General features: G+C 40.5%; 1 protein-coding gene across 4 annotated transcripts in view; it reads right to left on the bottom strand.

Annotated features, from left to right (window-relative positions):
- The window catches only part of SACS (sacsin molecular chaperone), an 88,572-nt gene that overhangs the window by 34,390 nt on the left and 29,902 nt on the right, over positions 1–24,280 (bottom strand). For 3 of the 4 annotated variants that reach the window (XM_032838261.1, XM_032838258.1, XM_032838259.1), the window contains exons 3-6: positions 12,851–13,001; positions 8,603–8,690; positions 7,404–7,489; positions 894–1,005 (exon numbers count right to left, since the gene is read on the bottom strand). In XM_032838261.1, coding sequence (XP_032694152.1) covers positions 894–1,005; positions 7,404–7,489; positions 8,603–8,690; positions 12,851–13,001 — 437 coding nt within the window. Of the gene's footprint in view, positions 1–893; positions 1,006–7,403; positions 7,490–8,602; positions 8,691–12,850; positions 13,002–13,116; positions 13,202–24,280 lie in introns of those variants that run through there. The other variant, XM_032838260.1, reaches the window with a different exon arrangement.

Raw genomic sequence — 24,280 nt, forward strand, 5'->3', positions numbered from 1 at the left:
TAGGAGAGGAGTAAATGAAACAAGATGGGATTGGGAGGGAGACAAACCATAAGTGACTCTTAATCTCACAAAACAAACTGAGGGTTGATGGGGGTGGGGGGTTGGGGGGGTGGGGTTATGGACATTGGGGAGGGTATGTGCTATGGTGAGTGCTGTGAAGTGTGTAAACCTGGCGATTCACAGACCTGTACGCCTGGGGATAAAAATATATTATATGTTTATTAAAAATAAAATTAAAATAAATAAATAAATATATAGGGAAAAAAAAAGAAAAAAGTCTGTTCAGGGAAGTCTGAGTCAATTGTTCTTATTTTCAATACCTTCCATTGTTTTTAGTCATACTATTATATATAATCATATATAGTTGTACATACCATCCTATTGACTTTTAAGGTGCACTAAAAGTTATGAACATTTTTGTACACAGCATATCAAAAAGTAGGATGGAGGTATCAGGAGTTGACTGGTTATGATTCTCTTACTTTCCTTTCATTGTCCTTATTCCCTTGTCTCTAACCCTTCTTCCCAAACCACATTAAACACCTAAAAGTAAAAAACAATACTTCTTTCTAAATCCAGAGAACTGTTACATATGTGGAAAGGGTGTCCATTCTGTCTTGCTAATAATATAACTCACAAGTTTACTGAATAGAATAAGACACTTATGTATTTACATTGTTACTTTGAATTTTAAGATTTTTACTCTTTGTTCTCTAAAAATACTGACTTGGCAGACTCCATCAAAAGCAGAGAAAAACATCTGGGAAAGTGGGACTGAGTATGCCAAGAAGTGCAGTACCTGCGGCAGACTGTTCATCAGAGTATTGTGAATTACTAAAATTACCTGTTAACACATAAAACAAACCTGTTCCTAACTAATTATTGATTCTTACCCTGATATTGTGCCATTTCTTTTGACCAAAGAGTCTCCGTTCCATACTGAGTTTCATCGTACAAAAATTTAACTTCTGTGGCCCCCGCATCTTCTGCATTCTGAATTAATTCCTAATCAAGAAATATACCAAAAAATAATATTTAATAATACAGTAATCTGACCATCTTTGAATTTACCTGTAACATTTAAAAAGTAATTACATTTAAGAAACAGAAACCCATTATTGACTCCATCACCTTTAAATCCGGTGGGAATGACTGCAAGTAATTGTCATGAGCACTGAGAATATGGTTGAGAGCTTGTGAATCCTTCTCCAATCATATACCTAAAATGGGATGTTTAACATGCTATCTCCTCATCCGCAATACAAATCCTGAGACTATTTAAAACTCTTATTTACAAACTACCCAAAGCCTTCATCCAAAAGAAATTATTTCATTTCTGAAAGTTGCAAGGATTGTTCTATTTCTGGCACAGGTAACTTCCTCTCAAAGTAGTTACCAAATATAGACATTTTTCACCTCTTTACCAAACTTGTGCTTTCTTAGGAATAATGTATGTATGTACCTATTAATACTCTGCATGCTTTTGAGAAGTTGTGTTATGAACCTGTCTCTCCCCTGCACTGAAGCTGAAAGCTTCTTCACAGTCAGGACTGACTCATTCCTTTCTCACAAAGAAGGCAGTAGTGTTATTTGTTTGGTGGATGGGTGGTCACACCTCTGCAACGGAGAAAGGAAAGATTTATGCCATCGGTAGCCACAAAAAAGTCCTTAGTCTCAACAACCCCAATCACTTCGGCCTGCCTATCAAAAACAGGCCGGGCTCTGGTCCATTTGAAGGAAGTGCCAGACTCTGAAATAAGAGGCCAACTCTTACAGCCAACACCATAATCATCAAACTTGAACTCAACATATCTCCTGTTTATTCTGGACCTTGTGTAAAGTAAGGAAAAGTCAATAGACAACTGCCTGGAGAAGCTGACTTAAACCAAACCAAATCAAGTGGCTACATTTTAAATGCATGGGTCTTTAAAACACAATAATTTATCCTGTGTTATTCATTCTAAATGAGGGGAGGGAGTGGGGAGGACAGACAAGAAGTAAGGCGAGCTTATACTGGTCCTATGGCAATGCCAACAGCAAAAACTACAAGAGACTCCTTTTATACCTAACAACACCTACAGATTGAACGTGAAGGGGTGGAGAAGCATCTGTCCTGCTAACAGCGGCCGAAAGAAAGCCACAGAAGACATACTTAAATCAGAAAAAAGAGATTTTAAGCCAAAGACTGTGACAAGAAATGAAGAAGGGCATTATATCATAATTAAGGGGTCTATGCATCAAGAAGATCAACAACTAAATATTTATGCCCTCAAGTTGGGGAGCACCCAAACATACAAATCATTTAATAATAAACATAAAGGAAATCACTGATAATAATACAATAACAGTAAGGGGACTTTAACACCCCACTGACATCAATAAACAGATCATCTAAGCAGAAAATCAATACGGAAACAATGTCTTTGAATGACACACTGGACCAGTTGGACTTAACAGCTATATTCAAATCATTTCATCCTAAAGCAGCAGAACACACATTCTCTTCAAGTGCACATGGAACATTTTCCAGAATAGATTACATACTGGGTCACAAATCAGGCCACAACCAGTAGAAAAAGATTGAGATCATACCATGCATATTTTCAGACCACAATGCTATGAAACTTGAAGTCAACCATAAGAAAAAATTTGGAAAGACCACAAATACATGGAGATTAAAGAACATCCCACTAAAGAATGAGTGAGTTAACCAGGAAATTAAAAAAGAAATTAAAAAATACACAAAAGCAAATGAAAATAAAGAGACAACAGTCCAGAACCTTTGGGATACAGCAAAGGTAATCCTAAAAGGGAAGTAAATTGCAATATAGGACTACCTCAAAAAGCACGAAAAGTCTCATACAACCTAACCTTAAACCTTAAGGAGGTAGAAAAAAACTGCAAAGCAAGCCTAAAGTCAGCAGAAGAAGGGAAGTAATAAAGACTAAAACAGAAATAAATGATATAGAAAGAAACAAAAAACCAGAACAGATCAATAAAACTAAGAGCTGGTTCTTTCAAAGAATTAAAAAAAGTAATAAACCCCTAGCCAAACTTAGCAAAAAGAAAAGAAAGGACCCAAATAAGTAAAACCACAAATGAAAGAGGAGAGATCAGAACCCACACCACAGAAATACAAACTATCAAAATATTACGAAAAAGTATATGCCAACAAACTCAGCAATCTAGAAGAAATAGACATATTCTTAGGCACATACAAACTACCAAAACTAAACTGTAAGAAACAGAAAATTTGAACAGTCCAGCAAAGAAACTGAATCAGTAATCAAAAATCTTCCAACAAACTAAAGTCCAAGGCCAGATGGCTTCCCAGGGGAATTCTATCAGACATTCAAAGAAGAGTTAACATCTATTATTTTCTTTTTTTTTTTTTTAAGATTTTATTCATTTATTTGACAGGCAGAGATCACAATTAGGCAGAGGGGCAGGCAGAGAGAGAGGAAAGGAAGCAGGCTCCCTGCTGAGCAGAGAGCGCGACACAGGGCTCAATCCCAGGACCCGAGCCTAAGGCAGAGGCTTTAACCCACTGAGCCACCCAGGCACCCCTATTATTTTCAAACTGTTCCAAAAAACAGAAATGGAAGGAAAACTTCCAAACTCTGAGGCCAGCATTACTTTGACTAAAATCAGACAAAGACCCCATTAAAAAAAAGAATTACAGGTTAATGTCCCTGATGAACATAAATGCAAAAATTCTCAAGAAGATACTAGCTAATAAGATCCAACAGTACATTTAAAATAATTATTCATCATAATCAAGTGGGATTTCTTCCTGGACTGCAGGAGTGGTTCAATATCTGCAAATGAAACCACGCAATATACCACATTAATAAAAGAAAGGATAAGAACCATATGGTACTCTCAATTGATGCAGAAAAAGCATTTGACAAAATATAGTACCCATTCTTGATAAAAACCCTCAACAAAGTAGGGATAGATGGAATATACCTCAATATCATAAAGGTCATACATGAAAGACCCACAGCTAATATCATTCTTTGGGGGAAAAACTGAGAGCTTTTCCCCTATGGTCAGGAATAAGACAGGGATGGCCCCCTCACCATTACTGTTTAATATAGTACTGGAAGTTTCAGCCTCAGCAATCAGACAACACAAAGAAATAAAAGGCATCCAAACTGGCAAGGAAGAAGTCAAGTTTTCACTATTTATAGTCAGCATGATATACTATATAGAAAACCTGAACGACTCACCAAAAAATTGCTAGAACTAATACATGACTCAGCAAAGACACAGATTATAAAATCAATGTAAAGAAGTCGCTTGCATTTCTAGACACCAATAATGAAACAGCAGAAAAAGAAATCAATGAATCAATTATACATGTAATTGCACCAAAAACCATGATACCTAGAGTAAATCTAACCAAAGAGGGAAAAGATCCGTATGCTGAAAACTACAGAATACTTAGGAATGAAACTTATGAGAACACACAAAAGTGGGGAAAAAAATTCCATGCTTGTGGGTTGGAAAAACACTGTTAAAATGTCAATACCACCCAAAGCAATCTACACATTTAATGCAACCCCTAACAAAATATCACCAGCATTTTTTTTAAGGTTTGTTTATTTTAGAGAGCGTGTGTGCTCACATGAGTAGGGAGAGGGAGAGAAACACTGGCAGACTCCCCATTGAGCTCAGAGCCCAACACTGAGCTTGATCTCACAAAACTGAGATGTGCTGAGCTGAAATCGAGAGTTGGACGCTCAACTGACTGAGCCACCCAGGCGCCCCACCATCATCATTTTTCACAGAGCTACAATAAACAATTCCAAAATTTGTATGGAACCAGACAAGACCCCTAATAGCCAAAGTAATGTTGGAAAAAGAAAACCAAAGCTGGAAGCATCACAATTCCAAACTTCAAGCTGTATTACAAAGCTGGAGTCATCAAGAGAGCATGGTACTGGCACAAGAACAGACACAGTGATCAATGGAACAGAAGAGAAAACACAGAAACGGACCCACAGCTATATTGCCAACTAATCTTTGACAAAACAGGAAAGAATATCCAATGGAAAAAAGACAATCACTTCAACAAATAGTATTGGGAAAACTGGACAGGAGCATGCAGAAGAATGAAGCTGGAACACTTTTTTACATCATACCCAAAAATAAACTGAAAATGGATGAAAGACCTGAAAGTGAGACAGGAAACCATCAGAACCCTAGCAGAGAACATAGGCAGTAACCTCTTTACTCTTAGCGGTAGCAACTTCTTACTAGACATGTTGCCAAAGGAAAGGGAAACAAAAGCAAAAATGAACTACTGGGACTTCACCAAGATAAAAAGCTGAACAGCAAAGGAAACAATCAGCAAAACGAAAAGGCAGCCTATGGAATGGGAGAAAATATTTGCAAATGACATACGATAAAGGTTTAGTATCCAAAATCTATAAAGAACTTAATCAAACTCAACACCCAAAAAACAAATAATCCACTTAAGAAATGCACAGAAGGCATGAATAGACACTTTCCCAAGAAGACATCCAGATGGCTAACAGACACAGGAAAACATGCTCCACACCACTCATCATCACGGAAATACAAATCAAAACCACAAAGATACACCATCTCACACCAGTCAGAATGGCTAAAATTAACAACAGAGGAGACAACAGATGTTGGTAAGGATGAGAAAGGGGAACCCTGTTGGTGGGAATGCAAACTGGTGCAGCCAGTCTGGAAAACAGTATGGGGGTTCCTTAAGAAAGTTAAAAATAGGGCTACCCTACTATCTAGCAATAGCACTACTAGGTATTTACCCAAAGTATCCAAAAATACATATTTGAAGGGATACATGCACTGCAATGTTTATAGCAGCATTATTAACAATAGCCAAGCTATGGAAAGAGTCCGAGTGTCCACTGACTAATGAATGGATAAAGAAGATGTGGTATATACATACAATGGAATATTACACAGCCATCAAAAAGAATGAAATCTTGCCATTTGCAACAACATGCACAGAGCTAGAATGTTTTATGCTAAGCAAAAGAAGTCGGGCAAAGAAAAACAAATGCTGTATGACTTCACTCATATGTAGAATTTAGGAAATAAAACAGATGAATGTGTTAGAAGGGAAAAAAAGGAAACAAACCATAAAAGACCCCTCATGACAGAGAACAAACAAGGCTGATAGAGGGAAGCGGGTGGAGGGACAGGCTAAATAGGTGGTGGGTATTAAGAAGTGCGGGCACTTGTTATGATGAGCACTGGATGTTACATGTAAGGGATGAATCAGTAAATTCTACTCCCGAAGCCAATAAATAAATAAATAAATAATAAAAACAAAGTGAAAGATTAAAAAATAAAATAAAATCACTAATGATGGAGCAATCCCCCTAACCGGCACCTGAGTATGACTAAATTCAACTAAATACATCTAATCCTTACTCTCTAAAAACCTAGCACCCAAACTAGAAAATATAATGAGGGCCAAGATGTTAAAGGCAATAAACACTAAATAAACTAATGAGAAGAAAAGAAAATGCATTGACCGTTAATCTCTTCTTACAATTAATTAGGGAGTTTCCTGATTAGGTTAAACACAAAATCTAATTTTTGCTGTATCTTCTACTATTGTTTTTTTTTTGTGTGTGTGGTTGTTCAGGTTTCTGGGTTCTTTTGGTTTTCAGTGAGTATATTCAAACTAAAAGAATATACTGTAAATAGAAACAAATAACTAAAATCATTATACTATGAAATAAATCCTCCTAAAAGGCAAACCTCTCAGTCCAGGGGTCAAATGTGTTCACGGCCCCTGAATGTGGGTTTTGCATTATTTCATTCCTCTAGTCAACCGGTTGGTTTATAAACATCTGCAAGATGTTTCACATAACATTTACAAGATTACATTATATACGGACATAAAACAACAAAAAGAGTGTTCCTAGAGTAACACTGTGCTTGATCACAGCACACAACAACGTAGTGGGTTCCTCTGCCTCTGAAACCTCATGTATTTACAATGGCCGCATTTTCAACCCATCCCATCCAGCATATGCACTGCAGGCACAGAGGGAAATAAATACTGCTATTCAGATCTAGACAAAATTTTTTAAAAAGTTAAATGCTACGAGGATTTCCAAGTCATTTTACTCCATCTCATTTTTTTAAATTTTTTATTATTTTTTTAATTATGTTATGTTAGTCACCATACAGTACATCATTAGTTTTTGATGTAGTGCCCCATGATTCATGGTTTACATATAACACCCAGTGCTCCACCCAGTATGTGTCCTCTGGGCCAACCCAATCCCCTACTCCTTTCCCCTCTAAAACCCTCAGTTTTGTTTCTTGGAGTCCACAGTCTCTCATTTTTATCCAAGTAAATTCACACATGTACACAACAAACTCCCTACCTTAAGAATCTGTCCTCCTTCTGGATACCTTCTTAAAATGTCCTTGAGAAAGTCAACAAGTGGTGGTGTTGTCTGACCAAATCGACCTAAAACAGAGAACACATTTAAAAAATGATTTAGAAAGAAAAATCCCATAACTGTTACCAATGGATTATTTGATTCCAAGACATAGTAAAATTATGTAAGTTATGACTTTATACATTTTACGCCAGCACTCAGGTAGGAAAATCTACCTGACTAAATTAGATTCAGCAGAAAGCAAAACAGACTCAATTTACTGAATCTCAAGACTTAATTGAACTACAAAATTCAGGTTTTAAAAAACGTTCAAAAACAGACTATAGGGGCGCCGGGTGGCTCAGAGGTTAAAGCCTCTGCCTTCGGCTCAGGTCATGATCTCAGGGTCCCGGGATCGAGTCCCGCATCGGGCTCTCTGCTCAGCGGGGAGCCTGCCTCCTCCTCCTGTCTCTCTCTGCCTGCCTCTCTGCCTACTTGTGATCTGTCAAATAAAAAAAAAAAAAAAAAAAGACTATATATCACAGAAGATAATTAATTCAAAAAAATAAAAAGCAAGAGGGGTGAGGGCAAGAATTGTTGCCAGTTTCCAAAACAAATGAAATAAAAGGCATCATTTTGTGGGTACTTTGCCACCAAATAATAAGCCAGAGATAGTGATGTCTACTACGACATTGTTAATATTCTCAAACTCAAATGATGTTCTGATTATTCTGAGATGGACATAGTCAATGTCTCAGTGCTGGTCCATTCAAATAGCCTTAGGCATTTCCTAACCAAGAGATTCTTAGAACTGACTGACCCCTTTGCCTTCAGAGAGGTGGTTACAGGCAAGTATAGAGAGGATGGGGAAAGAAAAGTTAACTTCCAGATGCACAGGAAAAGAAAAAAAAAAAAAAAAAACTGTGTATGATTTAAAAAGAACTCTGGCTTAAAACAATGAAATCATCACTACAAATATATCAACATCATTTCAGCAGAGTGCCCGCCAGGACCAAGCCCCAGTAGGACTCTGCTCCACAAGGCCTGATACCCCACGCATTCATATAAATCACCAGCTCCATCTGCCCTTGCTTTCCTCTGACCTGGATACCCCCTCATCCCATTCCATGGAATATACTTCCATAATATAATCTTTATGCAACTAAAAATGGCATATGCTCCTGGTAAAGTCAACGTAATACCTCCCCCTTTCAAGCCTTTTGATTGAAGGTTTACAAAAAGAGGACAGTTTTTGAAAGTCAGATCTCCGATCTTGATCCAATCAGGTAACTGAAAAGAAGAAAAGAAAATGTATGAAAAGCAGTACTGTTCCTAAAACTGTACATTCAAACTATCTTGATTTTTTTTCACTTAAGAAATAATGCTTGTGAACCATTCTTATCAGGAAGTAAGTTGCTCTGAGGAAATGAATATTTCAAAAAACAGAAATTTAGTCAACAATTTTATTTAACTTAAAGGACTTTTCTTAACCTAAAGGATTTTAACTTAAACCTAAAGGATTTTTCCTTAAATAATTATAAATAAAGATCTGCTTTAAAATAACTCAAATGTTTTATGATGAATCAGGATCATTAAAATAAACAAAATCATTCTCTTTGCATTTCCAAAGTGTACTGCTCAGAAGCCAAAGCCAGATCAACTTTCTCCCCAGCAGTCCACTCAAGTACTACTATGGAATGACATCTTACAGGTCAATGGTCTGCAAAACATTACTCAAAAGCCCACCGGAATAATCAAACTTTGTAACTTACACTCAACAGGGTGTGAATGACATCATTTACCGTATCAAAATTTCAGTATTTCCAATTATCTACCACCCAACCCACCCTGATATGCTTCAAGGTTCCTAAAACTCGACCTGTCAAAAGTGACCTCACTGGATTTCCTTCAAACCCTTAACCCTCATCTTTTACTTTGTATTTCAATTAACAGTGGCACCTTCTACCTGTTCACTTTAGAGGGAACCATGGGGAGAAGTTCTCTCTGCAAACCACATGTTTTACCAATTACCTCCAGTCCAGCCAATTACCCTCCAGTTTCCAGTAAGTCCATCCCCCATTTCTCTCAGAACTAACTTATTCTTTTCCCATTTCCAATCGCTCAGACTTCTTATATTTCTGGATTTTTATAATAATCTCTACTCTGGTCTCCTTACTTTCTACATATCATCACTCTAGTTCCCATTTCTAAAATACAAATCTGAGTACATTGTGACAGTTTCCAGCTCATAAAGCACTTTCATATACATATTCCCACTGAATCGTAAAGAAAAAACTCCCTGCACAGGACATATGGATAAGAATAGTAGTTATTTTGTGTTGTTAACCACAAAAATTTTAGCAACAACCCAATTCTATTATATATTGATACAGTGGCATATCATATAGCAAAAAAAACTGGATTAACTAAACTGCACGTAACTCTGGGTGAATATTTGTAACATAATATCGAGCAAAAAAAGCTAATTCTGGGTTACTACATACGGAATAACAAGCTTCTTATAAAGTTCATAAACAATAAAAGTAAATAGTCTATCACTCAGGTTATTTAGGTTACAGATATACACATATATAGATATGTATGTACATAGGTGTACATTATATAAACACATACATACACACTCATGATAAAACTATTAAAAAAACTACAAAAACAGGCAACAAAATAAGAAATACAAAGGGGTAAGGGAAAAAAGACAGGCACATAGGCTGGGGAGGAGAAGCACAGAGGTAAATATAAACTGTCAACAGTGTTCTCACTCTCCAGTTGGATGACGTCATCTTGGTGGTTCATTCTATTGTTAGTTAATCAACTAATTACTAAAAGAGAGCCAAGCATAAGCCAGGATTACTGGTCCAATTTAGTAATAGCCAAGGTACATCTGAAGGAAGAAAGGCAGGCAGGAAGGAAACTTTTAATGCAGGAAGAAGTTTGCAGGTCTTAAAGGACACTTGAAAAGGAAGAAGACACAGAGTTGAATCATATTAGTAAAAACATATGTAACCCGCTATGCACGTCTGATTGTGAATGCTTTTGGTGGACTGTAATCAGTGACCTATCTACATGGAAGTGATTCTCCCAAAAAGAAATCAAGTGGCAAAGATAAGTGACCCCAGTAGTGCTATCAGCTTTCTCCTCCTGAGCCTGCCAAGATTAAGGGAGTTTGCTTGGGCTGCTCCCCTTCCTAGACCCAAAATCACTCCAACCGAGCAAAATAACACTGGTCCTATTTATCTCCAGAGGCAATTAAATCTTAAAAGTTGCCCATTTCAGTCTTTATAAATGTATTTTAAAACACAGAGATTGTAAAATGATTTGTACATCTGGATCTGTGTTCATGCCAACCTCAATCTTCCTCAAAAACCTCAGAGAAGAGATGCTCATTTTCATTTACTATGGAACAGTAACTCTTTCCAAATAACTCTTTCCAAATTACTATGCAAACAATACAATATTAATTACAAATGGATCTCCCGACACCTCTTCCTTTGTTCAGTGGTCAAGGCACAAGGAGGTTCTAAAATTCAAGGGTTGACAAAAAGGACATTTTTGATCCATTAAGAGATACTTCACACCTCTTGATTTGAGGCTCGACCACATTTGGTACAAGAGGAAAAAGGATCAGGAAGATACACAGCTATAATGAGTAGCTTCAGTCTCTTCATGAGACAGGAGGTAACGTGAAGAACTTAAAAATTCCACTTCCAGTCCAGGGAAACAAATGAGAGATAAGGAGAAAGAGGATGGCAGATGACCCAGAAAGACAAAGGACTGTCTACTGCTTACTACATCCAGTACCAACCAAAACCAGTAAGTGACAAGGAGTCCTCCTCAACAGCTTTTGTTTCTGCCTACCCTGACATATTTAGAATTCCATTATTTCTGGGTCTGACTCAAGGCTTATAAACATCCTTGGCAAGACCTTCTGTCTTATTCTACATCTATCTTATTACACTGCACACATACACAGAAGCACACACACATGCACAGCCATTCGATACCAAACAGCCATAATCACACTTTTACAAAGTCTCCTGTATACCCTTTCCTTCCAGTTTCACCTCTACAGTCAGTCATAGTCTAGAACCTCCCCAGCTCAGGACAACACACGTTTCCTAACCAGACACCCACCTACCCACCCACTCAGTCTGAAATATTCTACGCCCCACAGCCACATTCACGATCTATTATCAATATTGTGTACAGACACCTCCAAAAACAGTTCTAATGACAAGACTGAGCCACAAGTGAGCCTCTTGGGAGGACCACATGTAAGGGACAAGATGACAAAGCAGACCCTGAGGAGTAACCAAAGAAGGGTGTACAGAACCAGAAGAGTACACACAGGAAGGCTGAGACAGAGATGGACCCAGAAAAAGAGGTAAGAATGATAAGCTTTTCTCCTCAATTCTGTCCCAAGCTGTCAAGTCACTGTCTGCAGGCCACCAAACACCTTGAGGAGCTGGTGAGGAGGGCTGGGCTGTGGAGGAACATCAGAGCAGTTTAACTGGAAATCTGTGTCTAAGTGGTCAGGAGACATGGCATGGACACAGGTACACAGAAGGTCAGGATCACACTGAGGAATTAAAAATCATAGGTTATCAAGTACTTCACCAATGTTTGTACTGGGTACAAACCCAATGCTTGAAATGTCATTCTGTATGGCTCAGTGTTCCTTACATATTTGTTAACGTTTTTATCTCTTTTAAATCCTGGAAACGATCTTTTATCACATAAAAAGTGAAGAAATTTGGGGGATCAAAGAACAAATTAATTTTTAGTAAAATGCTTCCATTTAACTCCTCCTTTGAGAAAATTTAGTTTTTTCACTAACCTTAAAGGATATAAATAACAATATGAAATACTGCTATCTTCCAAAGTTTTTATCTCATTCATTTGCAGTTCAGAAGTTTTAATGAGAATGTACTCCTCAAACTAACAGCTTCTATAATAAAGTCTGAAGATCCTTTCGGCCCTAAGTTTCTATGATTCAAAACTGAGGGAAAACCTCTAAGACATTAAAGGTGAAAATTATTCCAGCTAAACGTACAACACAACTAGGAAAAACGTAATGGTTAAAACCCTCTGCCTATAATGCCCATCGAAAAACTATCTTAATTTCAGGAAGTGAAGATTCAGATAAAAAGGCGGGCAGGGGGCAGGGTGACACAAATGCTGAAATGGTGTATCAATTAAAATTACAACTAATGATGAGAAAATAACCCGTGTGATTTTGTGCATGCTATTTACAAAGCATTATTTCCAGGGTAACCATTAACTGAGCATCTGCCTTCCACGACCTAAGAATAAAATCCGTTCAGTTTCCCTCCCCTCGAGCCTACTGATAAACAGTTAGTGGATGCGCTACAACCCCGAGCACAGAGGCGGGTCCGTCGTCCTACTAAGGAGAGGGACCAGGCGGGCCGTACCTCCCTGCCGCCGAGCCACAGCCGCTGCTCCGACACCGGGAAGCCCGTCTCCGCCAAGATGCGCTCCTTGATGTCGCGCACGGTCCAGGACGCCTGAACGGCCACGGTCCTACAGCCCACGCAGCTGGGGAGGACGGTCACCCGGAGCCACCTGTGCAAAAGGCAAAAGGACCTTCAGTGGGGGCCACGTGGGGACCCTCCCGCCCGGAGTCCCAGTGGCGGGGAGCCTCGCGGCCCTGGGCTCAGCCTGGCCCGGGCAGGGTTACCTGTCCCCCATCGCGAGCGTCCTCGCCGAGCTCGGGCCCGCGTCCGCCCGAGCGCGCCGCGCCTACTCACGGCCGCCGCCGCCGCACCGAGAGGCCCGACACGGGCCTCGAGCGCGGGATCCTCATGGCGCAGGCGGGCGCCGCCCCGCCCGGGCTCAGCCGCAGCCCCGGGAGCGACCGCAAGAGCAGAGCTGGAAAGGCTAGAGGAAGCCGGGGCCTCAGGGGCGGGGCGAGGGCTTGCAGCGGCGGCGCGCTCCCGGCCGCCCGGGCTCCTGGAGGCGCCGTCCGCGGGCACGCGCCCGCCCTCCTGGACCGTTAGCGGCGTGCGCCTGCAAGCTCCTCCCCGCCTAAAAGGCCCCTCCCCGCCCAAAAGGCACCGCCCGGCCAGCGCCGCGAGCGCCTGCAAACGCGCCGCGGCGGGGAGGACCAGAAACCCTTAATTCTGTATGCAGAACACACTTTGAAGGAAGACGTGTATTTTCCCTGGTGGAGTTCAACAGTACCGAGAAATGCAGAACTAGACATTCCTAGAGCCTACGTCTCCTTCGCCTCTAAAGACTTTTAATCTCTGGAAGCATCTCCAAGTAAGATTTATGGTGGCCTCTTAGGCACAGCGGGAAACGTGGTGATTGCAGAACACAAGTGTCTTTCACGGTTTCCCGTTTGTTTCTAAGGCACAAAAGTAGGATCAGTGGTTTAGTTTGCTAGAGGAAGGAGTGCCAATAAGACAGTAATATATGATTATGAACATGAACATGAACATTATGAACATGAACATACCCTGTGACATGTTAAAATAGATGTAGCTTATTTTGGCAACATTATCTTTTACTGTTGGTAGCCTGTGTTTTCCCATCAACCTGCAAGCTCCTCGAAATCAGAATCCAGTCTTAAATGTTGATGGAGTCACTCAAGAGTACCTAACGTTGCCTTGTAATTTGAAAGTGTATGTAGCTGAATGAAGCTTCAGAAAATATCAGTCTTTCCCTCGGGCTTATTTCTCATAGGTATAGGTGAGACAAATTGGGAAAAAGACGGGGCATGGGGCAACCTCTATCAAGACAATTCAAAGGCTACGTCCTGAACAAGTAAACTTGGGTGCTTCTTGATTAAATACCCGGAGAAGAATTAAATTTTATCGTTGGTGCAAAAAATTATATTAATTACTGCTTTTCAATTATCACCTCTCTGCCTCTTCCACAAAGAAATGTTACTCAGAACTCGTTATCAGTAATAATAGAGTACCCATGCAGCTATTCCATCCCTTTCTATAACCATATTTAAAAGGGAAGGTCTGTAAATCATGCAGCTCTTTCCCTACTTGAAACAAGTAAGCACAGTCAATTAGAGAATAGCTAATTCAATATAAGGTTAGGCCAGAAAACCCGAAAGGACAAATATTTACTTTTTCAGTCAGACAAGACCATACATGCAAATGCATTAAAATATCAGCAAGTAGAAAGAATGAGCTCTCACCCCTCCGCTATAGGGTCACAGCACAACTCACCCAGGACAAATTCTCCACACCTAAAATTCTTTGATAAGCCCCAGGGTCTACCCGCTCTCCTTAATGCTCTCTCCCAGGGGTCAGGCAAACGTGTAGTGCAGAGATAAAACCTTGAGAGAAAGAAATTATCTTAATGGGGAGATTTTCACAAGAAGTGAAGCAGATTTGGCTAGAAAACGTGACTGATCATAAATACCTTTGAACATCTGGAGTTTGAAGTATATTCAGGATACACTTTAAAGGGTTAGTCTGCATAGGAAATACAAATAAATCTGGAACTCAAAAGAGATGTCAATGATAAGGATATAAATTTAGAAGTCATTTGCTTAATCATTCAGATAATATTTCTTAAACCTCTCTTATTTCCTAGAAGGACACATTTCTAAATGACAATGAACAAAACAAAGTCCCCATCTCAAACTTGCATTCTAGGGAAGAAAGACAACAATAAACAAATAGACAAATAATATATAAATTCATCCTATGATGTCAGCCAACTAGGGATAAGTACCATTTCAAAGTGGGGCAAGGGAATCGGGGCAGGACAAGATAAGAGAGGAAAAGAACTAATATGGTCCTAGAACTCCTTTCTAAGAACTGACATTTGAGAAAAGACCTGAGTGAAACAGGAAAATGAAGTTATCCAGAAAGAGGTTATATGAGAAGAAAGGGGGACAGAGCAACTGTTACAGCCCATGCACATCTTTGACCTGGATTTAGTACCATCCCCTCCTACTTCTTGCCCCTCCTCTAACTTCATTCCTCCCCAGCACATTCCCCAGCCAGCAGCCAAAGCAGAGTTGAAACTGATGTCTTCCCTGCTTGCTGATGGCTTCTCAGATCCTGAAAGAGGTCCTAACACAGAATAGACATTCAATAAATATGAGGAAAGGAAGGATTGAGCTGAGGAAGGAAGGAAGGAATGAACGAACTAAAGGAAGTGGGGCCAAAAGGAAGGGAGAAAAAAAGGAATGAAAAAATATCTGGAAAATAAGGAAAAGTAGATAGAAGCTCAAATATTACACATAATTCTAAAACCTCAATACAAACAACACTTCTATCCATTGTCATTTATATGATTACAATAACGCTATGAGTACATAGTGTTTTTCAACATTTTTACCACTTTATAAATTATATTTCTAATAACTGCCTAATTTTCCATTGAAAAGAAATATCTTAGGCTACTCAACCCTATTGATATTTACAAGGGTACTTTAATTTTTCAAAAGTGCACAAACCAATAAATATCTTTGCTCATGAACTGTAACACTATTTAAGATGAGAAAGAAATTTGCAAAAATGATGTATTCTAATAAATGTGTATCTGAGCCTTAACTTATTTTGTAGGAGCATATTATAAAAATGCAGAACAGCAAGAAGCCAAAACTTTAGTCTCTTCTTTTAGAATGAATGAGTCCAGACTCCATTTAAAAAAAAAAAAAATTGAGTCATGGGACCACCCTTTGAGCCTATTTCAGTTGTAGAGATGAGTAAAATAAAATTTTTTATTGCACAAGCCGGACTGAGCCGGATAAAAGCACAAAACAATGTTATTCATTCTCAGAAGTCCTATTTTAATTTGCCCTGGTGCCTCTTTCTTTCCCTTTCCCTGGATGACAGAACCATATGGCTTGGGCCTCAGCTTCCCCATCACTCCTAGATCATAAAAATTATCCAATCCCATTCAGCCCCTCAAATGACTCATCTTAGGAATTGAAAACTCTACCCAAGGTAACAACCAAAGCACAAGTCCAATCCAATGTAAAAATTCTTAAACAGTAATGGGTTTCCTTTATTCTAGTTCACTCTCACCGTGTGGACTGCCATTTGGAAGCATAGCTCAAGGCTGAGAGTTAATTTCCCCTGAAACATGATTTTATGAAATGGAATGTGCCTAATAGCATGTCTTTGATCAGAGGAAAACAATAAATTAGTCCCTTCTGGAGAATGTTCACCAGTTATATAAAGACAAAAGAATGACAAATCATTATTCCTTTGTTTAATGAGTCAGCACAAGGCTGTTAAGCTTGAGAATAAAAAGCTGAGGATATTGTGGGCATTCTTTAGGTCACTGAAATCCTAAAAATTGAGTAAAAAATCATAAGCCAAACAAAAAAATGAAAAAAAAAATCTCTCATGGAGCGCAAATAGCACCTACAACATGGAGTCCAAAAAAAAAAAGGCAATTTCAGGTAGCTCAAAGGGTAGGATTCATATAAAAGTACAGGGAGCATTTCTGACAGCAGTCTGTAGGAATATGGTCATGAAGTCATCTTTATTTTACATCTGGAGTTACATAGGAGCCACTTTCAGATGTTAATCTGGTCAGGTGATCATAATTACGCTATAAAAATTCCTCAGGTGGCAGGACAGAGGATGACTTGGAAGGAGACAAGAGTTAGAACAGCAACAAAACCAAGAAAAAAAATGGTATCTGTGAGATCAAGTAAAACACTTCAAGAAAGGAGTCAGCTGTGCTCAGCATCACATAAGTAAATTGCCGGTAGGATTTGACAACTAGTTAGTCCTTGTTGACCTCTGTGCTCCAGGAACCTGCAAGAATTTCCTGGTGACTGTAGGATCAAGCTCAAGTTATTATGCATGACTCAGAAGGCCCATCACAACCAAGCCCTGGTCGACCTTCTCAGATTCTTCGGAGACTACCCCACTGTCTGTCTCCATGACCAGTGTATAGTAATATGTATAATAATAATAAACCCTTAGTGAATACCTACAATGTGCCAGGCACCTACTAAAATCCTTACACGATTTAACCCATTGGGTCTTCCCAACAACCCCACAAAGTACATAAAACCTTCACTTTCAGATAAAGAAAATGAAACTAAACATATTACTTATAGTTCCAGAGTTAACAGTGGGAAAGCCAATAGGAAAGCCAGAATCTGTAGTCCAACTCCAGAGCCCCCGTACTATTAATATTAAGCTATAATATTCGCAGAATACAATCACGTCACATTGCCTAGTTCCCACATGTACCCTGCATTGTCCTCACCTGCTTGCAGTCCCCTTCCCATCACTTTCCATCTGATAAATCCCTAGGTCCTCATCCAAGAATGACCACCTGTCCCAGCTCTCCCTGAATCTTCTGGGCTGATTCTTTCTATCTACTGTGTACATTGTATAGTCACTGTTGGTATGAAAGCACGTATCACATTTTTATTAACTATTATTCATTTGTATTCATTGCAAATGGGAGCCTTTACATTCCTCTTTGTACCCCAAGGGCCCAGTACAAAGTAATAGTCAATAAATGGTGCTAAGATGTTTGAGAGTTAAATGAATGACTGCATTTAAGTCAATGGTATCTTCACTCCCAACATCGTTCAACGAGGTTTGGTTTTGTTTTGGGGTCTGTTCAAAATGCTTTGGACCGCAAGTAACTGATTACCTGACTAGCAGTAGCTAAAATGATAAGGGTTTGTTTTTCTCACCTTCTTTGACGATATCAAGACCTGCTTCCTAGTGATGTTTTGAGACTCTCTCTCCTTGTCAGAAAATGGCTCGTACAGCTCTAATACATCTGTTCTTAATGTAGGAGGAAGGTGGGGGGAGGGCAGAAAAGAGTTCTACCTTCTATAGCAGAAAAACAAGAATTTTCCCAGCAGACTTCTATTTCTCTCTCATTGGCCACCCTGAGCTGCAAGAAAGACAGGGAAAATCAAGCCTCTCTAACAGAAGGTTCTAGCAAGAGAACAGGGCTTTTTTGTGACAGATCAGCCTACAACATTATCTACAACATTGCTCTAATACTCATGGCAAATTTATTTTTAAAATGTCTACAGAAATATTAGAAAGCAATATAACTAGGAAGTTTTTAAAAGCCTGATTAGTGACATATCAATATACATATTTTTTTAAAAGGATAGTAGGGGGAAATATTTCATGCAACTAATCTTTCTTTGCCTTGGGATGGAATCTTGGTAAATCTATGATTTTTCTGCTCACTTTTTTATAATGACAGTCCTGGGGTCACTTTACGTTACAAAATAATGTTTCTGTTTCAATTCTCTAACTGGAATAAGTTCCAGGCAAAATCATTAAATAAAGGTCAGTTTCTCCTTGATGTTGCCACCACAACCCCACACTAAGTTCTGTACTCAGAAGCTGCCTGTCTTTTAAGAGGGGGAGATGGGCAGTCTCTCTTCTCTCCCTGTTCCCCCAAATAGTCGTTGTGATGCAACCGCACCCAGGCCAAAGCTGTGGACACAGGAAGGACAGGAAGCTGGATTGTTCCTTGGCCAGGTTGCTTTGAAAGCTGTGGATCTGGCAGGTGATTAAGCTCACCATTTCTCTTGTGGGAGCCTTTGGAAAGTCCTGTCACTGAGGACCTCAGCAGAGAAGCAAAAGCATTTCTATACTGAGTGATCACTCATGACTCCTTCCACAGCCTTAAGGAGTCCCATGTCACCTCCCACTTCTGGCTGCTCTGGCCCTACCTCAAGCAGATGCTATTGAAGAATGCCCAACCTGAATCTCTTCTACTTGTTCAGGTGTGTTCTATGGAAACTTCTCTCATGTCCCTTGCCCAGAAAGCTTGGGCAATGCCAGTGCCAATACAGCTACCTCCCTCCTGCTGCCTCGGAGTGCTTGGGCCCCAAGCCTAAATTGGCCTCGACCCCAGTTCCAAGTTCTCTGTGTGGTTCACCAGACTCAGTGTAAAGGAGGTAAACCCCTCTAATCCTGTCCACTTGGCAACATCTCTCTCCAAAAAATCCTCTACCAAACTTCCCTCTCTGTCCTCTGGCTAAGCAGGGGTCTCAATCACAGAATGTGTTCTGAGGCTCTTTGTAACTGTGCATATGAGGGAGGGTCTGTCCCCAAACACTTTGGTATACAATAATCATGGTCAAAACTGAGGTAGGAAGCACTTTATTCTAGCACTTTCTTACCTTAGATACACATTAGCCATCACAATGATTCAAACTGTGTTCTCATAAAGCCCCAGAGAAGAAAACATATGAATAGCATGTAAATCAACAACAACAACAAAAAATGTGAGATATATATAATCATGTATTCATTAACTTTAAGTTCAGACACCACAGTACCCCAGAATTATGGCAGTTAAACAAAATAAATCCAGCTCTTATAAGGCTCACACTTCCATAATGGGGAGGCAGACAATAAATAAAAACACAGATAAGTAATATGCAAAGCAGAAATAAGTCCTATGATGAACCATGATGGGCAAGCGATGGAACATGACATGGGCCGGGGTGCTGTTCATCTTGATGCCATCTGAGAATGGAACCAAACATGAAAAGTGTGGAAGCATACTGAAGGAAGCTTTACAACGACGTTGATGATTGAGAAAACAACCCTTGCGCACAGGCAAACTGTAAGGATATGATTTCTTCTCTATAAAAAAACAGAAAACAGAATTTGCTATTCTAGTTCATTCTCCTTAACTCACTCACCTTATTACCATACTCTGCTTAAACTATATTTAAGGAAGTACTCATCAGAATCCTATGTATTTTACCCACTACAAATTTCTAAATGGAGTGTCTCAACCACATTAATAAAAGAAAGGACAAACACCATATGACCCTTTTAAGAGATTCAAAAAAAAATATTTGACAAATTCCAGCACCCATTCTTGATGACAACCCTCAACAAAGTAGGGATAGAGGGAATATACCTCTCAACATCATAAAAGCCAAAGACCCACAGCTAATATCACCCTTAATGGGGAAAAACTGAGAATTTTGCCCTACAGTTGGGAAGAAGACAGGGATGCCCACTCTCACCATGACTACTTAACACAACTTGTGCACAAGTTAAATGAGGAAACTTCCATATTCTCACTCATCTCCGGCACATCCTAAAAGGCCAGGTGCAGTTCTGGCGGGATATGCATAGCAATCGGGGGAGGGGGGTGGCAGGTAGCACCCATACCCATGACGTCTGGGCAGGACAGGATGTTAAATGCTGTCATTAATAACACTTTTACCACAGCTAGCAGAAAGCCACATGCCTCTATGCTTATCTCTAGAACCTTCTTCCCTTTGGCCTTCTTCTCTTCCTTAGCCCTGAGTTACCGACCTTGCTGTGTTTGGTAATTCCCCCTCCAGATTCTGTTAGAGTGACCTTTCTAAGTACTTTTCCTAAGTCAGGCTGGTTGGCGTTCCACCAGCTTTGTCTTTACGCCTCTTATGGCACCCCACACTTCCTCCTCTACCTCCCCTTGTCTCCCCGCAACTGCTCTGGCCATACCACCCCCTTCACCTCTCCCCTCTTCTAGACTTTTCTAGAACCAACTACTCACATACAAATCCTGTTTTGACAATTCTGAGTCCAGTACATGATTACCTGTGAAATGAAGGGATGATCCAGTGTCTGCACACCAACATGCAAGAGCACGGAGGGGTCTTGGGGAAGCACAGCCACAGAAAACAGGGCCCAAATCAAGACAAAATGGTGGGTTGAAGATGTAAATGCCGGTACCCATGGCTTCCCATGTCACTCTGAGGAAAAGTCAGGGTTCTTAGTGTATAAGGTGTTAGTAGTCAATCCCCATGTGTCCCAGGGCTCATGTCCTCCTCAATCATTGTTCCCCTGATCCCTGCCTCATTTCCTTCTGGCTCATTCCACCACAGCCACATCCCATAGTCTTAAACACCAAACCACATTCCCTGCCCCAGGGTCTTTGCACTTGTTATTCCCCCTGTTTGGCATGATCTTCTTCCAGAAGGCATTTCCTACTCCTTCACCTCCTTTATGTCTGCACTCAAATATTATCTCTCTCAGGAGGACTCCCCAACCACCCTGTACAAAAGAGCAACACTCCCAAAGTCCTCCCCCTTAAATTACCTAATCCCCACACTACACTCCCATCTACATGATCGTCTGATACATATTCGGTTACTTATTTTTACAATGTCTATCTCAACCCACCATGTTTTCCACTCCAGGAGAGCAAAGTCACTATCTGTTGAATTCACTGCTCTCTTCCCAGCATGGGATGGGGTCTGGTGTGCCACAGGCACTCAGTAAGTACTGCTGAATACGTGACTGGATGGATGTTCACTCTGCTGGCATCCTGGACCCCAGGCTGATGCCTGGGGTATCTGTTCATCCATACCCCCCCCACCTTGTTCCAGTCTTGGTTTCCAGCCTCTCTGATCCCAGGGCTGCAGCACTGCCAGGCTCACTGCAGCCACAGCCATGGTGTGCTCTGACTCTGCCCGTTGGTTGGGCCCTGGCTTCAGTCCTCTGGCCAGTTGCTCTCCACTGTGTTCCGGGGAACCTGTGGCCTCGTGTCCCACACTCAGTCTGCAGGTGCCAGCTGACCCCAGCCCACAGGTCATTTAGCAGGACAGGTCCTGCAACTTTGGCTTCCTTCCCAAGGCAAGAAACCACCAGCAAACTGGGAGAACAAGGTCATGGCCACCTCTTACTTCCTTAATGAAGTTTCTTTAATCTTGGTGAAAACTCACAGCTGAAACATTGAGAAAATTTGTGCCTGGGGTTTAAGATTAAGAACATACATTCTGGGGGTGCCGGGATGGCTCAGTCAGTTAAGCATCTGCCTTTGGCTCAGGTCATGATCCCAGGATCATGGGATCTATCCTATGGGATAGATATCCCACACTGTGCTCCCCACTCAACTGGGAGTCTGCTCTCCCTCTTCCTCTGCCCCTCCCCCCACTCATGCTCACATGCTCTTCTCTCAAATAAATAAATAAAATCTTAAAAAAAAAAACTACATTCTGATAACTCTTACTGAGAGATGTTCATAAGAGATGCACCTCTGCACAAGAGACTTCAGGGTTTGCAGCAGACACTGCTAGAATTGCATCAGGACTACTGTGCCCTCCCCAGATCCTCCTGGTTGGCCCCTAGGCCCTTCCCATCCACAGGCACGTCCTTCTCTTGCCCCTGTGCCATGTCCTGCCTAAGGTAGGAAGTCCCAAGCATGTTAACACCCTGCAGTGGGGGTATCACTAAATCATGCTCTTTTGCTCCCCAGTACTACAACATAGACCGTAACAGCCTCAGTGTGACCCCTCCGCCACGGGTTTGCAGCCCCTACAGTCCCCTTCCCAGTACATATCTCTCTATCTTGTGCTGAAAACTTACCAAGCCTTGAAAACAGTATCCTAAGTGAAATGAGTCAAGCGCTCAAGACCACACATGATGGGCTTCCATTTGTATGAAATGTTCAGAGTAGGCAAATCCATAGAGACAGAGAGCAGACTGCTGGTTGCCAGGGACTGGGGAGAGGGAACAGTGAGGAGTAACTGCTAATAGGCTTCTTTGGGGGATGGTGAAAATGTTCTGGAATAGTGACACATACTGGTGAACATCCTTAAAAACCACCGAATTGGATCCTTTAAAATGGTGAACAGCAGTATGTGAATTACATCTTAAAAAGGAAAACAGTAACATTGTAGTCGATGTGAATGTATCACCATACCACTATGTGTCGATTCCCTCTACACACAAACATTTTTAATGTGGCTACCTTGACTTTTTTGGTGAGTCGGGTGGTTTATTTCACTATTCCTTAAGAGATTCTAAGTCGTTTTCCAGAATGGTCAATAACTGACAGCTTTGTCCCAAATACATACACAAATAAGACAAAATGCAAACTCCTTATCAGAACATCCAGGTCCTACTTTTCACCCTGATCTCTCACTGACCCCGATTTACTTCCCCCCCTTCCCACCCACACTTGCACGCTCTTCAAATTAACCCACTGAGCTCAGTCACGTGGCCTTACATCTAGTCTCCTTCCTCTCTCAATGTCCACTGCACCTTCAAATTCAATATTCTTCAGGGAACCTGATGCTTCACAAGTCTCGATGTCTTGGTTTCCACCTCCCTGGTCACTCATCCCATCTGTGTCTCCTTCCTGAGCGGGCTGACAGCCGGGCACCACCAGGACCCTGAGCTCCACTCAAAGCCTTATGCCAAGTAACCTCTTTAAGGGAAAAGGAAGTCTACAACCAGAAATGCGGCAGCTCAGGCAGAATTTATCCAACAGACCACATTTAATAAACAATAAGTCAGACAAATGACAAAACTTCCCTTCTCTTTGTGCTAATGTAGACACAATTGCTTAAGTTTTATTTTTAGTTACATTGGACGTGCTTTGGGAAATGATGTCATGTTTCTGAATTAACATTCCTGTGTTTTCTACTTCCAATGAGGGTACTATGAATTCCCTAAAGTGCCATAAAAATTATGAGAAAGTAAGCTTGTACAGACTTTACATGATGCTTTTGAATCTATTGTTAATTTTAATAAGACTTAGTTGTCTGGTTGCCAAAAATCCTACATTATTCAGGGGCCTTAAGTGTAGTCATGCTTACATATATCCATTGACTAATCCAAAGGGACTTTGCATTAGAAAGGGGAAAAAAATGACTCAGCCCCCTGGATATTATAAAGGTGACACATTTTGAGCCATTTCAAGGAATACTAAAACCACATGTGAACTCCTCTGAATTCTGAATTGCTCTTCCATTTATGGTGACCTTTGATTAAACATCCTCTCTTGGAATATTTTATAGAAAACATGGAGACAGAGTCAGCTGGCTGTAGCAGTAAGTAAGTATATTAAAATAAATTTGCTGCTTGCTCATAAATAGCAAGTTTAAATGGAGTTTCAGGTCTAGACATAATAGT

Source organism: Lontra canadensis, unplaced genomic scaffold, assembly GCF_010015895.1.
Source record: "Lontra canadensis isolate GAN:19392208 unplaced genomic scaffold, GSC_riverotter_1.0 scaffold103, whole genome shotgun sequence".
NCBI classification, from domain to species: Eukaryota; Metazoa; Chordata; class Mammalia; order Carnivora; family Mustelidae; genus Lontra; species Lontra canadensis.